General features: G+C 38.1%; 1 protein-coding gene across 4 annotated transcripts in view; it reads left to right on the plus strand.

Moving 5' to 3' along the window:
• The window catches only part of SORBS2 (sorbin and SH3 domain containing 2), a 76645-nt gene extending 60531 nt beyond the window's left edge, over positions 1-16114 (plus strand). For all 4 annotated transcript variants that reach the window (XM_005149048.3, XM_031048977.2, XM_005149051.3 and 1 more), the window contains 3 exons: positions 10488-10537; positions 13171-13277; positions 14089-16114. In XM_005149048.3, coding sequence (XP_005149105.2) covers positions 10488-10537; positions 13171-13277; positions 14089-14150 — 219 coding nt within the window. In that variant the 3' untranslated portion in view covers positions 14151-16114. The remainder of the gene's footprint in view (positions 1-10487; positions 10538-13170; positions 13278-14088) is intronic.
• The last annotated feature ends 264 nt before the right edge of the window (positions 16115-16378 follow it).

Consider the following 16378-nt stretch of genomic DNA (forward strand, 5'->3'; position numbering starts at 1 on the left):
TGGCCTCTGAAAACACTGCTTACAACTAAACAGTATTGGCTGGGTTAGGATAGCTGCTACAACAGGTCTTGTCTGTTTTTCCAGAATGTGTCACAACAGGGAACTAGTTCCTCTCTCTTCCATTCTGACAAAACCGTAGAAATTAAGTAATATCAAACTCTATAGCTGCAGGCTGAGGTATTCATAACCTAGGGCCCCATACGATTACAGGAACCCAGAGGTTCCTGAAGGCAGATCGAGTATGAGGCATCTTAGGTGCTCCGTGTTACGGAGCTATCTCATGGTATTTGGAGGTGCCTTTCCTCCCGTTTTCTATGGAGCAGGATTGTCTCTAGGGCATACTGCAGCTAAAGCTGTGTTTGTGTAACCCTGTAATCAGTGCTGAGCATTTACATTCAGATTACAAAACTGGCCTGCCACTATTATTAAGTTAGTATTCCTAACTTAGTTTTGTAGGGGAGGAAAGTGGAAGAAGCCTTCTTTGTAAGATGGGAAATTTGAAATCATCTGGTTCTAGCCTAAATAAAAATAAATAAATAAGAGCCTTCACTGACACTCTTAAGCAGACATCTTGTTTCTGAATTCAGCTGTATTCACAAGTGGCAATACCCTGTCAGAAGACATCTTGCTCCTGACTATCTAGGAGGACTTTACCAGTCCTGAAGGTGTTCTGGAGTTTACCACAATCACTGATACCACTTTTCCTATTCCGTTGTAGTCTTTTAGCACATACCTCTCCCTGTTGCTAGAGCAATTGCACTAAACTTCTCTGGCTTAATAGCAATAAAAATAAGTAAGCAATAAAAGTCAAGAGTACGCTTTGTTCTCTGTAACTTGTGCAAGACCATCTGTGTCTCTAGCTCTAGTGCAGTCTTTAGTCATGGGAAACCAAAAATGGCAATGTCTCCTCAGCAACATTTATTGACCTTCAAGCCACAGGTTAGAGACCCTTGTTCAAGAGGAAAGATGAGGGAAAAAGACTTGAGCGTTGCTTTTAACAGCATACCTCTGTCTAGCAGACTTCATTGTATCAGTCTATACTTTACACTTTGATACAAAACACTCTGTAACAAAGGTTGGTCTAGCTATAAAATAGAGCTATTTGCCTCAAGAAAACACAAGCATAAGGTAAGTAAATTAACCTTCCTATTCTGTGACATTAATTTGTCCTTTTGAAATTATTTTCCTACTCTAGAGTTAGTCTGTCTATCTTAGAGATGCACATCTGATTATTCTGTATAATTCTAATAATGAGATCAAAATATTTTTCACTCAATTTTAATTTTGAGGATGGATAGTAACAAAAATGCATTTTCAGTATTTACTGAAGCAATGGATATCTACTGATGCTGTGTACGTATGACTCACCAGTCTCTCATTCTTACCAAAGGACGTTTCTTTTACCAGAAGGATACTTCAATCAATATTATGTAACGGTACTCAAAATATACTGCTGTGTACTGTGCTGTCACTATTTTAAAAGCATTGTTGACTGCCTACATTCAATTAGAATTGAATGTACCTTTCTCAAATGTAGATGTCATTTTGAACTAATAGGGTTACTTCTGACAAAAAGGAAAAAAAGAAAAATGCATTCTGTAGCTGCTCATGCCTTAATAAAAGTATGCAATGTATTCAAGATGTTTCTTAAACATTTACTCAGAGTACTAAGAAAAAGTGCAAACATTAGGATAATTAGAAAGCACCTCAGTTGTTATAGTTTAAAAGAAATACTTACTGGTACTGGAAGTGTACTTCTGAAAATGCTAGTCTCAAAATAACAGTAATGGTTTGTAGAAAAGTACATTAATTGTATGATTTAGTAACCTGTGACAGGCTCACTAAAAGAGCACCATAAGTAACATAACTTCAGCAGATCAAATGCAGGTTGCCTCCATGAATGTAATGATTCAGATGTGTCTTAATGTCTGACATTTAAGCCTCAAGCCAGAACCTGATATAGTTTCAGTTTTCAGATGTCTTTCCTGCTGTTCTGATTCATGTAGTAATGATTTCAGACAGCCGTGCTCACTGAAATGATATCCTATAATCCAGATGATGGTACAGACATTTTTCTTTTCCAGTCTACTCATATCCTAGTTCACTGTCATGCTTATTTATTTAAGTTCCCATGTCTTTCTTATTTTTAAAGTTGCCTTCCCAAGCACTGTCCCCACTTCCCAGGCACCTTTCCTCCTCTTGGTCACACATGGATCAAAAGATTCTCCAGGCTGCCACTAGTGACTGGTTTCCAAGAACTGTTGGGTTTTCACCTTCAAGTGTATGCATCTTACCTTCTCCACCATTTCCAGACAGTTTTCTTTGTGACTTAGAAGAACTCAGTTCTTTGGCATTAACAACCTCCCAATCTGTAGCGATCTCCCCAGGTAATAGCAGTCACCACTTTAAGGATGATCCCATTATTCCAAATACAGAGGTGTCTCTCAGCTCTCCTACAGCTTTTCCTCTATCCTTTCTTGTATCTGCCTGTCTCTCACCTTCAGCCAGCTCATCTCATGACATAGCATATAACAGCAACAATACCAAACCAGGAAAAGATAAGGAATTGAGAGGTATACTTGACTCTTCTTCAGTTGTTGAAGTACCTAGAGACTTGTCAGATACTACAACAGAAGGTGAACAAGTTGGCATTATCTGTAACATCCCTCCACTACAAAAATGTGGCTCCATCTCCACAATGCTAGCTGCCATTCCTGAAAATGAAGAAGAAATCTGCACTGCAGATCTGTCAGTTAATATAGGGGATCAGTCAGAGCCTCAAGAATCAGATGTCTACAGAGAAGCACAAGATACAACAGAAGAACTGACCAGACTCTATATAGAGGAGGAGGAGGATCTGGGACATGATAATTTAGAATTCCCAATAGCAAGTGGAGGAGACTCCATGGTATGTCATGAAGGATACACTTCACCGAATAACAATAAGGTATTTTAATTTCTGAAAAACCTGGCTTCTGTGTTCAGTTAGTTAGTGTAACTATTCCCTGCCTCATTTGTGTGGTTCGTTGGGTTTCTTTGGGGTTTTTTTTGTCCAGGTTGAACAGGGCTTTCACTAACGTGGTCATCTGGAAGGTGTCCCTGCCCATGGCACATGGGTTGGAACTAGATGATTGTTAAGGTCCATTCCAACTCAGAGTATTCTGATTCTACTTACATGTTTGTATCATGTCCAGTTTTATATTATTGCAGTGTTAGGGGATACTCCCTCCCAGAAGCAGGCATATACACTATTTTAAGTTCTAGGGTATACTAGTTCTGTTGGTCCTTTCCCTTCCACCCTTGTAAGCTGCCATCAAACTTCTGATGCAAAAAGCCAGTGAACCATTTTCCTCACTGGCCCATTACATGCCGCCCCTTTTGAGGCAGAGCCCCCCAGCAAGCAAATACTCTCAACAGCCTTCAGAGGGAGTGACATGCCGCCTGCAGAGACTCAGCAGTTTGTACTTCACATGTGTCACTTCACAAGCTGATATATTTATAGTACACTCTGCGAATGTGACTAATAATAACAGATCAGATTATGTTTGGCAGTTAAACAAATGCTTCCCCCTAAAGCCCTCCTCAGTTCCTCTCTGGGACAGTACAACACTGAATTACCCCAAATGCGTGCTAGCCTTTAAATGCCACAATATTGCTGCACAGTTTGTGTGGTTTCTAAGCAAAGTTTTAGAACAGATTTTTTTCTGTCCTGCACTTATTTCAACAAATAGTTCAGGCAGTTGCTTTGGCTGTCACATGCAAACATGTAAATCAGATATTTAGGACAATACATTTTAGGCCAAATGCAAAACTAGTTAATTAGAAAGATTTTGCAGGCTGCCTCTACCCTTACTTGACCTGGAAAACACAGGAGAAAACTGTAAGAGTAGAGGTGAAATCTACAGCCACAACTGGCAGCTTGCTTTGATTTCTGAAGGAAGGAATCTTCTTCCAGAAAAGTATATTCACTAATAACAAAACTAGCATCACACTTCTGGCTGCTCAGGTTAATTACATGACCCATTATTGAGCATTTTTTCAGGTTAGTTACATGACCTGTTAGTGAGCATTTTACATCCTTCACAGCTGGTTTTATAGCACAAATTCTCATTTTTCTCAAACTTTTAAGCCATCTCTGCTTACTGAGGGAACGTCAGGACACTGTGATCCTTTGTACCTTTCTTCTAATCTTCCATTTCACTCTGCCAAGGCACCAACTTCTCACTCTGTTCTTACAACATTCCTGTCTACTGCTTCCCTCTCACCTCCTCTCCTTTCTAAACCCTTACATCAGCAGGAGAAAGACTCACCAGAGTTAAAGGTAACTGTACCTCCGGAGTATGGATTGTTGCAAATCTTCATGTATGTTAAATAACTGCAAGGCTAACACTGAGCTTGATATTTTCAGAGGTATTGTTCCCTTTACTAATATTAAATAACACAGCACATGGAGTATTGTGATAGGCCTTTATCAAATGAAATGCAAGGTAAAACTATAATCAGTATGATACAATGAAGTTCCTTAAGGAGATATCAGCGACAGGAAAGAAGAACTCAATTTAAAGTGCATACCAGGGCATCTGTAACTCTTACTTGGTTGAAAGAAACAGAATCATATTAAAGTACACAGAAAGTAAGTAACATCTGTAGTTCACAAGTGGTTTCAATTTCAATCCAAAGCCTGGGAGAACAGTCATAAATTTCACAGGGAAGAACCACTGCTGAGGGTCATGTTCTAAATACCAATTCTGTTAGTCAGGGACTGGACAAGGTTATTCCCTCTTCAGGACTACACTTTGTGTCAGCACTGCAGGTCTGTGGCAGAAAAATGAAATCTGGAAGGTGGCCCAAGTCAGTTTCCAGTGCTGACATCCAAAAAGTCCATCAGCTCATGGAAAGGAGAAAAAGTAATGCAAAAAGTTTGAGAAACATCCTAGGAAAAGCAATCATTGATTTTATGGGGAAAAAACAAACAAACAAAAAACCCTACAACCTCTTTTTTCCTCTCTCAAAAATTCTACCACATTTTACGATGTGTGTTCATGGCAAACCCAGGCATAATGGACTCAAAGAAGTCTTATGGTCCACCAGATCCAATTGGGTTTTTTTCCTGAAGTAGGGAAGAGACAAAGAGACACAAGGATTCTTTCCAGGGCTTAGGTATGTTTCACCTCAAAGAAGGGGTAAAACACAATGCTGCATTTGTTTCTGCAACTTGGAATAATTTTTCAGCTGAGTGGTGCTTTGGATGGGTACCTTTTGCTTAGGCCTAACTGACAAAATTTAGAAAATCCCTCATCTACAGTGCAGTTATGCTTAGGTGACCCTGATACTCCTTTCTCTTGCTTGAGCAAGGCATGTTAATCCCAGCTGAAAATAAATAGAAGGAAAATCTGGTTTGAGAGTTAAAAGATCTGCTCCTGGGAACCTCCTAATAGTGTATCGCTCTTCACTGGGCATGGTTGGAAGCAAGGTACTAAATAACCAAGGGAGATGACTCCCATCTTGCAGACAGGAGAACTAGAGGTGTGGAGGGCTGTTACAGAGTTCTAGCTGTTAATTATTGTTTCAAACCATTTCAAATGTGAATTATTTTTTAAGTCTAGGGAACTTTGTAAGACTCCTTTATAAACTTAATCAAGATAGTTACCTATTTGAAAATTGTTGAAATTACTAGAATACACTCCTACCAACAACATACTTTCCTTTGGACGATATTTCCAAAATGAGACAAAGGGTAAGCAAGCTTTTTCAGCAGTCAATATTGAATATATTGTCAGAGTAGAGAGTTGGATGAAAGTAAGTGTAGCCAGGTTTTGGCTGTCACAGTTTGTTGTGACGTAGTCTACAGGCTGGACTTGAGAAGGAAGGACAGCTCCTATCCTCTTTCTGCATGTTGTCTGTGATTAAAGTCTGCTCTCAACTCCTGCAGCAGAAAGAACATGAGACATTTCCAGGACTCAAATATCACAACTTAAGGGAGGTTCTTCAGAAAATTCTTGAAACTGTATACTGATACTTTGGTATTTTTTGTTAATGTAAAAATACATACATATGTGTGTACACGTATTTGGAATGTGGCTCAAATCTGGAGCATGATCAGGAACTTGGGTAATAGAATACAAGGAGCTACAGGTGGGAAGTGTTACTCTGCTTGATGCTGGTGAGAGAGATGTGTCCTTCAAAGGAAAAAAAGAAGACACTTCCCAAGGAGAAAAGCTGATGTTTTCCTGCATCATCAGCCTCCCGTGGTAACCTTTTCGTTACTCACCCTCTCAGCTTCTAAGAGGGAGATGTTCTTCTGTCTTGCCACATTCTACTTGCAACCAGTTGCAAATTCCAGTGTCAGCAGTATGCATTCCCCCCAACTCACTCCTGCCCCTGAGAACTCACATTTGCTGTGCACACACCCTAGCTGAATTCTAACAAGTTTTTAGCTGATTTAAAGTTATAACAAAACAAGTTTTCTTTGAAGTACTTTCCATCAAATATTTACTTGCTTTCTAAATGCAGATATAAGGTCTGTGGTTTGTCTAACCGCAAGGAATTACAACATTTGTCATTGGTATTCCTGCTCGGTGCTGTTGAGCTTTTCTGCATTATTAACTGAGCTACTCCAGCAGGTATACTTGCAATAACTGTTCCAACTGCATACATTATGTGCAGTTGATCTTTTAGCTGTAATGTGTATGGGCATGTGCCAGAGCAGCAAACCGTTGGAAAAAAGATCCAGTGGCAACAATGAAAATTCCATATGCTAATAATAGTACCATTATTTGCACCTAACACTTGCTTTTTGTTACCAAGAAAAGCATGTCCAGTTTGCATGTGTGAATGCAGCAACAAACATTCCAAGATGCTTCATTCTTAAACTCTCACTTGACACAGTTTTTGTGATTTTTCTAGGCTAATTTAAAGAGGGAGATATTTGTTCTGGGTAAACCTCCTCGTAGCCCAGAGATGACTAGGAGATCCTACTACAAACCTCTCAGAGGTCACAGCTATTCACACAGGGTATGGTACTGAATGCCCAGTGTGCAATAACAGCATTCCCGTACAAAAGGAGCTCAGTGTCTAGTCTTGAAGTATTTTTCTTTTGCCCAAGTGTCTTAATACTATCAGTATTCCATGTTTTCTTCCTGTTGTGCTTCTGTGCTGTCTGTGTAAAGCCAACAGGACTGTGTGTGACAAAACTTATTTTATAAATATATTAGTCTGTTGTATTTCTGCAGTACTGCATAGTATTTCCAGTGCTACAAGATTTAAGAGATCAAAGTTCTTTATATTTAGCCTGTTTCTTCCTAAGTTACTCCTCTGTTTCAAAGCATTTCTAGCTTATTAAAATTACAGCTTCAAAAATTATACTTCACTGAATGTATACAAGCTTTTGTATACAGGCTGAATTCCTGGGTTTGAATCCATGTCCTTCTTTTCAAATTGTTTTGTTGCTGCGGTATCATGTTCACTCACTACTCTCCTGCTTATCCAAGCACTCTTATTCCAGACTGCCATAGTCTTTAACCTTTCCCTCCATATCTGTAATATAACAGTAACATAACTGTAACTCTTTTCCCTAGCCAGAAAGTCAGGGCGTTTATAGTTTGCATGTGTTTCACTCAAAAAGGTGATCTAAATTATGAAAAAAAGATAAAAAACAACCTAAACTATAGATGAGAATGAGAATTTATAGTTGTTTTACTTTCATTTTAGGACTAAATTAGTCTTTGTATAGATTTCTTAACATTTGGCTCTTAAAACTGGCAACACAATGAACTATTTACCATGCTGTTGCTGCTGGTCTTAGGTTCTCATATTTGGCAGGCCTCGGTTTACTCCAAGGTATGAGGGGACAGTGCTGTCATCACTAAAGAGAGCAGTTTAACCATAGAAAGGCCAGGATCATGTAATAGCAGACCAACACCATCCTGAAAAAAAAAAGTCCAACTGGGAGTAAGATCCATAAAAAGGGATTAAGGCCTATTTCAATTTTGCATGTCACTCTGAGTGAATGGCACGTAATCAATATATTAAGAGGATTGTATTGGTCAACATTTAGTGCATTACTGACTTTAATTCAAACACTACAAGAGCACAAATTGTACACCTAATCTGCATGTTCCGTACTATACTGAACTACTATATGCAAGCATATATCAGTCATACATGAAATTCAGGTGTACAGCTGTGACCATTGACTTGACTACACCCTAGTATTTTTTTGATTGGGTCCTACATTTTTTTTCCAGGAAACAGGATACTGTAGTGACCTCAGTTACAGCTGAAAACTAGAAGTCCTAAGAAGAGCTACCCATAGAGTGATGCATTTCATTGTATCTCTTGAGCACAAGCAGCTAGATGCTGCAAAAGTCTCCATTCTAACACATTCCTCTATGTGGGAATAAGAGCTTAGGGAAAGAAAATGGAAAGCTTCTTGATGGCAGCTGTGCTACTATTGAAGAATGCATTCAGACAGAGAGTGAGCTCCAAGGTCCCTCTGTTCAGACATAGCACAGATTACTTCACCCCAGTTTACCCAGATTCTAATTCCATCAAAGTTTTCTCTGTGGCAATAACAGAATTGAAAATCTTTACTCACCTTGGTTTTCTATCATACATTTCTACGTAGTTAACTAGGAATCAAAAGTTTTGAAGTATTGAAGCATATGCAGAAAAAGATGACACTGACTTACTCAGTTTCTTCCTGGCTTGGTATTATGTTCAAAGCATTAAATAATTTGTAGTATTGGTTAGGCTGTTGACTTCTATTGTTTGCAAAAAAAAATCCTTAACCTCAGTTGAGTTCTCTTGCATTTCTATTTTTGTCATTGAGCAAAGTTACAGACCTGGTGAAAGGTTAGTAGAAAATAAGGTCAGATGCCAGTCCAAACACCAAGCAATCTGCCCAATGGAATATTCTCTTCTTGCCTGACAAGCCAGCTATTAAAGCGGATTTACTGAGAACAAAAATGGCTAATTTGCAATCTTTCTTTATTGTTGGATTCTTCAGTAAGCTGTCCATCTTCCCTGTACACTGCCAGACGAGAGCTGAATGAGGGAGAGAAAAGATTCAAAGAGTAAAAACAAATTTTGTTGGACTTTGAAAACCTCCTTCCCACTAAGCTGTCATAAATACAAATAGAAGCTCTGCAGCCTACCTGCTTGCATCTTTAGGCATCTTTTTAAACTTACACTCTCTAGACTGTAAAGATGAAATGGAAAACATTCACAGTATTTGATGCATGTACACATACAAACATGATGAAAAGAAACTTAAGTGCTACAGTTTCATCTAGAGATGTTGTGAGGAGCTGGGGTAGGGGAAAAGAAAGAAAAATAAAACAACAGTGTTTTACCATTCAATTTATATCATCAGGCTGTGGGTTGTTTACCACTGCCTTCTCTCATGGAAGACTGCATCATCTTCAAGAGTAAACTGAAGCAAGATGAACTGAAATAGTCAAACCTGGGAAAGAGGCAACCATGGAGCAATAAGACAAATCCCATGGCTTCAAAATCAGTTTGCAGATTGCTCAATTCCCAAAAGAAAGTGCTATGGTCTGGGTTTGATACCCACACTCCCAAAACAGAAAGGGTTCCCAGACTTGTCTCTACAGCACAACCATAGGGCATCCACAGTCATCAGAGAATATGATCACTGCTTGCATCAAGAGCTCTTCCAAGTAGCTGCTCCTGCGCTGTATCTGGACTCAGCCAAACTCTGATCAGAACAAGTCAGAATATGGTTTCTGTAGGAGATTAGTATTTTCCATTTTCATTGCATCCAGATTTATTGGATGCTGGTGATGGGTAATGCTCCATTAAGAAAGAAAGTAGTTCCTTTCATAAAGCTTTGCACTGGAAATACAAGCCATTTTCCTCTGAAGTAAAAGTGTTAACTATTATTTTCACAGAATTACACGCATTCTTCCCAAATTCTTTCTGCTCTTTGTCTTCCAACAGCCTGCATGGCTTTGTGCTCCCCCTTGAGATGAAACAGAATTAATGAAAGCATAGCATGTTAAGCCTGCCAAGTTAGTACTCTGTGTGTGTAATGTACATTGGTATGTTGTCTATGAATATTGTAAATTTTGCCATTATGTATAGGAGATTTTATTTCTGGTTGTCTAAAAATATACTTCACCCAAGGAATGTCAAACGTTCATCTGATTTTTCGAATGCTATTTCTGTTTCACAGTGAAGAGGAAGCGGGGTTCTATTCCAACTTTCTACTATACTATAAATAGAACTGAAGTTCACAGTTTTACTTTAGTTCTCATTAAGTCCTCCAAAATCAGATCTTTACGCCTGCCATTTTCTGTTGCTTGACATGTCTTAAGTATTTATTGTGAGTTGGGGTGGGTTGGGGAGGGCGTTGTTTTACTCAAGGTAAAATGTGAACTCTCAAGCAACCGTGTATCATGCCCCTATCCAACTGTTTGGACCTTACACTATAAATCTTTATTACATTTCAAATAATTTCATTTCAGCCACAGCGCCCTGTGCTTGCTCATGAAAACATACACAGTGGGGGGGAACTGTAAGTATACTTCTTGTCTACTAAACCAAAACCTAACATTTAAGCAATAGCCAGCACTTCGTCAAGTAATTTGTTAACCTGCCAAGTGCAATTATGAAGAGATAATTTACAGATAACCACATGATGTAGGAAGATAACCAAGAAGATCCCAGAGGGCAAAGCCTTAGTTGTTTAATTTACAAGCTCAGACAGAGGTGCCAACTTAGTTCTCCATCATCTAAACTTAAAGGGGGATAGTAATTTTGTAAAAAGAAAGTTTTACCTTTTTTTGTTCTCCCTAGTTTTACACCTCAGCTGAATGCCCATTAAGGATTTGACACTGATTCAGCTCATTGACTTTACTGACTTGGCACAAGTAATTATTCAGAAACAGTTCTGGATATGAATGGAGAGAAAAAAAAAAACAACTATTTGGTAACACTGATCACAGGCTCACATTTTCTGTACATGCACATTTACATGTACAACTTCAAAATTAGATACAAGAAAGCCATTCTGAAAGCTATGACTATACCACAGTAATACATAACAAAAATTGGACATTTTAGATTCAATCTCACTAAAACCACAAGCTCCTGTTAGTATTGTTGAGCATACTCAAGCACATAAGTCTGGTTTGTAATTAGTTTTGTTCAATGTAGTTTAAGTAGTTCATGACTAAAGTATTTATTCCTAAAAGTAGAAATAGAAATATATGTAAATTGCCAACCAACTATTCCTTGTCTTGAATATGTATTCTGTTAGTGATACAAATGGCAATGGAGTTCTCATATTTAAGAAATTATTTCTATAGCAAAGAGAGAATGAAATTACTATAAGAGTTGTTAAAATGTATTATCTAGAAAAAACTAAGATGATATTTGTAAAGTACTGCATGATAATTGGGGAGTTCTCATTTCTGTATTTGAGTAATGGGTTTGAATCTTGTTCATGACACATTATATCTGCAGCTCTGCACCTTTAGAAGCTGCATTTAATCTGTTTTCAGAGTGTCAGCATAGCTCAGCTTTCCTGGAACAATAAGCGTGACAGAAAATGTGATTGCCATTTAATTCTTTGCACAGCTTGTTCTTACTCCTGCCACACAAATTAACAGAGGTAATTGCTTAAATAACAAGTCCTGTTCCACTTTGTTAGTATGATTAAAATGTAAAAATAGACTTTTCAGATTTGGGGAGATAACTTTTGGTCACAAGACATTAAGTCCTTGTTTTATCCAAACCAACAATGTGAGAAATAAGTAGCTTATCCAAGGCCATCATTACATTAAGTCAGTGCCAGTCTTTAGATAAGATTTTTAAATGGGACTTCCATGAGCAGGAATTTTTCACTGAAATAAAGATGTCCAAGCCATGGAAATTTTGCCTGAATGATACAGAGCTAATGGAAATACTCAGTACCAACACATCAGAGGAGGTGTTACTTTGTTTTTACTGGGGGAAGTGTAGTTGCATTATGTTTTTAAGGTCAGTGAACTGTTGCTAAGAGGGAGGAATAGACATGGTTATATTTTGTTTCAATATTTTGAAATTAAGACTACAATTGTAGTCTTGTCTACAATTTCTGCAGCTGCACCTGCTCCTTTACACAGTCAGTCATAGCTGGGGCACAGACTATTACTTAAAAAAGGCAGATTCTGACCCTGCAGGACTTCTGCAGCAATTTGCAGCCCAGACACCCTCAGTTCCCCCTATTAAGAGTTTATTGCTATTCTTTCAGTTCCAAGAAACCAAATTAAAAGCTGGTGAGGAACAAAAGACAATAAATTCAGTAATCTCATACCAGTTTCCCTTTATCCAGTATTATTCAGTCTGCAGCTTTTGGCCAGGGTAGAGGTACAAGTCAGTTTCTTAATACTGTTTGCGTTCCCATCCTTATGTTCCCCAATTTGAGTCTCTCCCTTACTGGCTGAGATCTATGGTTTTTATATATGTAACAGGGGCAGTTTTAATCAGGGAAGGGGTTATGGCTTTACGTTTCCAAATGGCAATTTCTCTCAGCCTTGCCCCCTGAGAAGGACACCTCTTCTACACGCAGAGCTCCTGCAGTGCCATGTCCTGGTTCAGCAGTTGCTACTGAAGAGCTCAGGATGTCCCCCAGTTGCAGTGGTAGTTGTGTGAGCCTCTCTCCTGGGCATCCTTCTCCACCGAGTATAGAAGGGCACCAAGCACCTTGCCTATGCTGTGTGACACTTGCTGCAGCAGAGGACACATGCACTAGGTTCAGCTCTCAAGAGCTCGAAGGCAGAGCCACAGTGTTAGGTACTGATCGGGGAGGCTACGGGGCTAGTGCATCTATGGGCTCCCTTCTAGAACTCCTCCGATTTAGTGCCTCAGCTATAAAGTAATGAAACAATAAAATAAATACTAGAATTCTGTGTTGAAAGCAACTAGTTGAGAAGCCACCAGCCTTGCCTTGTGAGTCTCCAGTCTTTTGTCTAATGAGTTACCTTTCATAAAGTTTTATTTACTATATGAAGTACCCAGCCCCGATGCCCATCAAGCAAAATAAGCCTTTTTTCCCCTATACTTGCAAGAAATGTTGCTTATTAGTTAATATGTAAATCAGCCCCTTTACTTCAGCAAAGGTATAAAGAAACTTCTTTTTAAAATGCATCATTTGTCCTATTTAAGGTTTCAGGCTCTATATAACTATACTCCTAGGAACGAAGATGAATTGGAACTCAGAGAGGGAGATGTCATTGATGTGATGGAAAAATGTGATGATGGATGGTTTGTGGGTATGTTTCATCTGATTGCTTTTTCTCCCCCCCCTTTTTTTTTTCCTCCTTTTTTTCTCCTCTGACCTTTGCTTCCCTCTTTGCTCTACATCTTTCAATTAAGTAACTTTTGGTTATTCAGTGTAATAATCCTGAACCTGGCTTTATCAGGAGAAATTCTAACCAAAATATACTGAAATAGTGGGCATTTTTTTACGTGTGTCTGCTGACATTGATGGACATAAGTTGAGAGCTGCCTCCAGTTTGTTGTACAGCACTGCTGTCATTCTAATGTGACACAAAATGGACTACATATTACTGCTCTCTTCATAAAGACCAGGTAACATAAAACTTACTCACATGAATACATCTACAAAATTGACTACCTGTGAAAACCAAGTATTACTGAACAGATTTCATAACTAGGCTTAGATAAAGTGGCTTAATCACTCCATAAACCCTCATACACACAATGGCTAACCTGATCATCTCACTGCTCCTCAGCATTCAAAAAAAGCAAATTATTTATATAGACAATGTTGTTGAAATTAAATTCTTACCATGTCAAATTCCAAGTAAATTTTAGCACAGCTTTTAATCAGGCTTAACAATTTGATAAGGTATGCCTCTCTGTTTACTTTTTCCTTTCTGCAGTTATAATTTAACTCACACTTCACAAATGAAATTCAAAATAACCTCTTGAAGCTATATTAGAAATAATATTATATAGTATTACTGATTGTGCAGTATTAAACGTAAACATCTAAAGGCCATGCTTACATAGTATTTCCTGTTGTTATTCCCATCGTTCATCTATTGCTTCTAATTTCAGGAACCTCGAGAAGAACCAAATTCTTTGGTACTTTCCCTGGAAACTATGTCAAGAGGCTGTGAATTATTTTTTTTTCTACTTATTTATGCTGCATCTCTGCAACACATCTGCATCAGCTGCTAGAAAACGTGCTATGCTGGCCTTCAGTTTTCTTGCTTGCAGTCTCAAATAGAAGCCATCTAGTTCATCTTCATCCCATCCCACCCTCCAAACCCTTCCAGCAGTATTACAGCAACAACCATGGTGTGAATGACTTAAGCTTTTCTGAAACAAGAGGAATCATTTCAACCTTAAATACTCCCTGCTTTAAAGTCTTTTAATTTGAAACACAACATAGAAAGCTTGAGGACAGGTACACAGATGAACTGCCATGGCGGTGGGGAGGGCTAGAAGCTGTTCTGGGTTTGAACACTCATGATCCTGTCATGGAGCCTGATGGGATGTTTCACCATGCACAGCATACAGGGGAAGTTGCTGTTTACTATTATTGAAAAACATTGTTTGAGTTTCCACGTTCTTACTAGCTTAGCGGCATTTGTTGCTTTCACTTTGCCGTATCACAGGTTTGCCTATTGTACTGGTTTACAATATATGAGAAATAATATAGATTTTTTTTGCCTGCACTTGTACGTTGTAACATATACACAGTGATTGTAAAATCTCAAGGAAGGGTAGTGACAAATGGGAGAACTGCAAGTGTTCTGGATGGATGCAATGGTATCAGCTAAACCTTTTTTCCCCCCTAATAAAGCTCTAGTGTTCTCTGTTAAAGGGTAAGAAGTGCAAGAGGCATAAAACCTCAGGAAACCGAGTTTAGTGAAAAGACAGACAATGATATAAGCATAGACAATAATGACATTGTTGATTACATTGTCTGACATTTTGATTACAACTATTTAATGCTGCAATAGTAAGCAACATGTAATTTGAGAGGTTAGTGTTTTTATGTATCAGGAATTTTAAGAAGCAGGAAGTAAACAGTGTTAGCACAAAGAGTTGTTGGTTTGGAGTTTTTTCCTAACATAGCCACCTGAAAAATATTCACAAGTATCATGTACTGATTTACTTCACTATATATATGTATGTATGTATGTTAACAAAACCTGAGCTACACATTCTTTTAGGAATTTAGTACAAAAAAACCCAGAAGAGTCACAAGTATTAAAACTGACACTTTTTAGAGGTGGGTTTTTCTTCCCCCCTCAGCCCCCGTGAAAGAAATATTTGAAAACATACATTTTCCATAAGCAAAAGTAAACATAAATAGCAAATGAAATTAAGGCATAGGATGATAATGACTATGACTCTATAAACATAAAAATTCAGATTTGGTTTCTTCAGCACCTTATAGATGGCAAAAGCTTCTACTGCATTTCTCATGGGTAAAGGACTGAAATTATCAAAATGTATGTAGTGTCTGTAGCATTTTGTACATATGTTTGCTTTTTGTACAGAGCCATTTGGTTGTCGATTTTTAAAAAAATTAAGTTCCTTATTTGATCTTTGCCCTCTTCACAAACAGAAGTTTTCAATGCCTTTTTCTTTCCTTGCTCTATTTACCATAAGAACATCTGGATAGTGCAATTCTGTAAGATAGCATTTTATGCAAAATTTTATTAATTAAAATATGGTTTACCAGCCAAATCTAAATGTACATATGTCTTTATTACTGAGAAACGTCATTAAGACAAAGGTAAAGAAACATCTTTGTGCAGCATACCTTTATTATTGCAGATTTCATGGCAAAAGCTTTATATTTCAAAGGCTTTCAATTTTAAACTAGATCTGCATGCAGCTTTGCTGTGAGATTAATACCTATCTTTAATGCCATTTATGATTGAAGACTTAAATATCTGTTGCCTGTGATATTTCAAAAGTACTGTTTCTACTCTGTATCTGATTTTAGAAAAATCCAGGTCTTTCATACCTGGCTTTCAGGTAACTGACTTTGAATTCCTACAAGCAAAAGGTCTCTGTGTTTTTTTTTTTCTTGAATAGACTTCTAATAAATTTTGCTTGGAGTACACAACTGTTTTCCCCATCATTTCTCTGCACACACATAACATGTAACTCCAGTGCTGCAAAGTGCTTAACTCTTCAAGCTTATATGCAAATAATTTTGCCTTGTACAGAGATTTTTTCCCTGCCTCTGAGCATACACTAGACCTGTACCTACAAACAACTGGCACTGTCCACACAGCTCACAGTTGATCCATTTTGATGTCATCCCTGAAACACCTGAATGCAAAAGCAGTGGTACAGACTTTCTGCATTGACCGTCCTAATTTGA

The sequence above is a fragment of the Melopsittacus undulatus genome, chromosome 7, assembly GCF_012275295.1.
Source record: "Melopsittacus undulatus isolate bMelUnd1 chromosome 7, bMelUnd1.mat.Z, whole genome shotgun sequence".
In the NCBI taxonomy this organism is placed as follows: domain Eukaryota; kingdom Metazoa; phylum Chordata; class Aves; order Psittaciformes; family Psittaculidae; genus Melopsittacus; species Melopsittacus undulatus.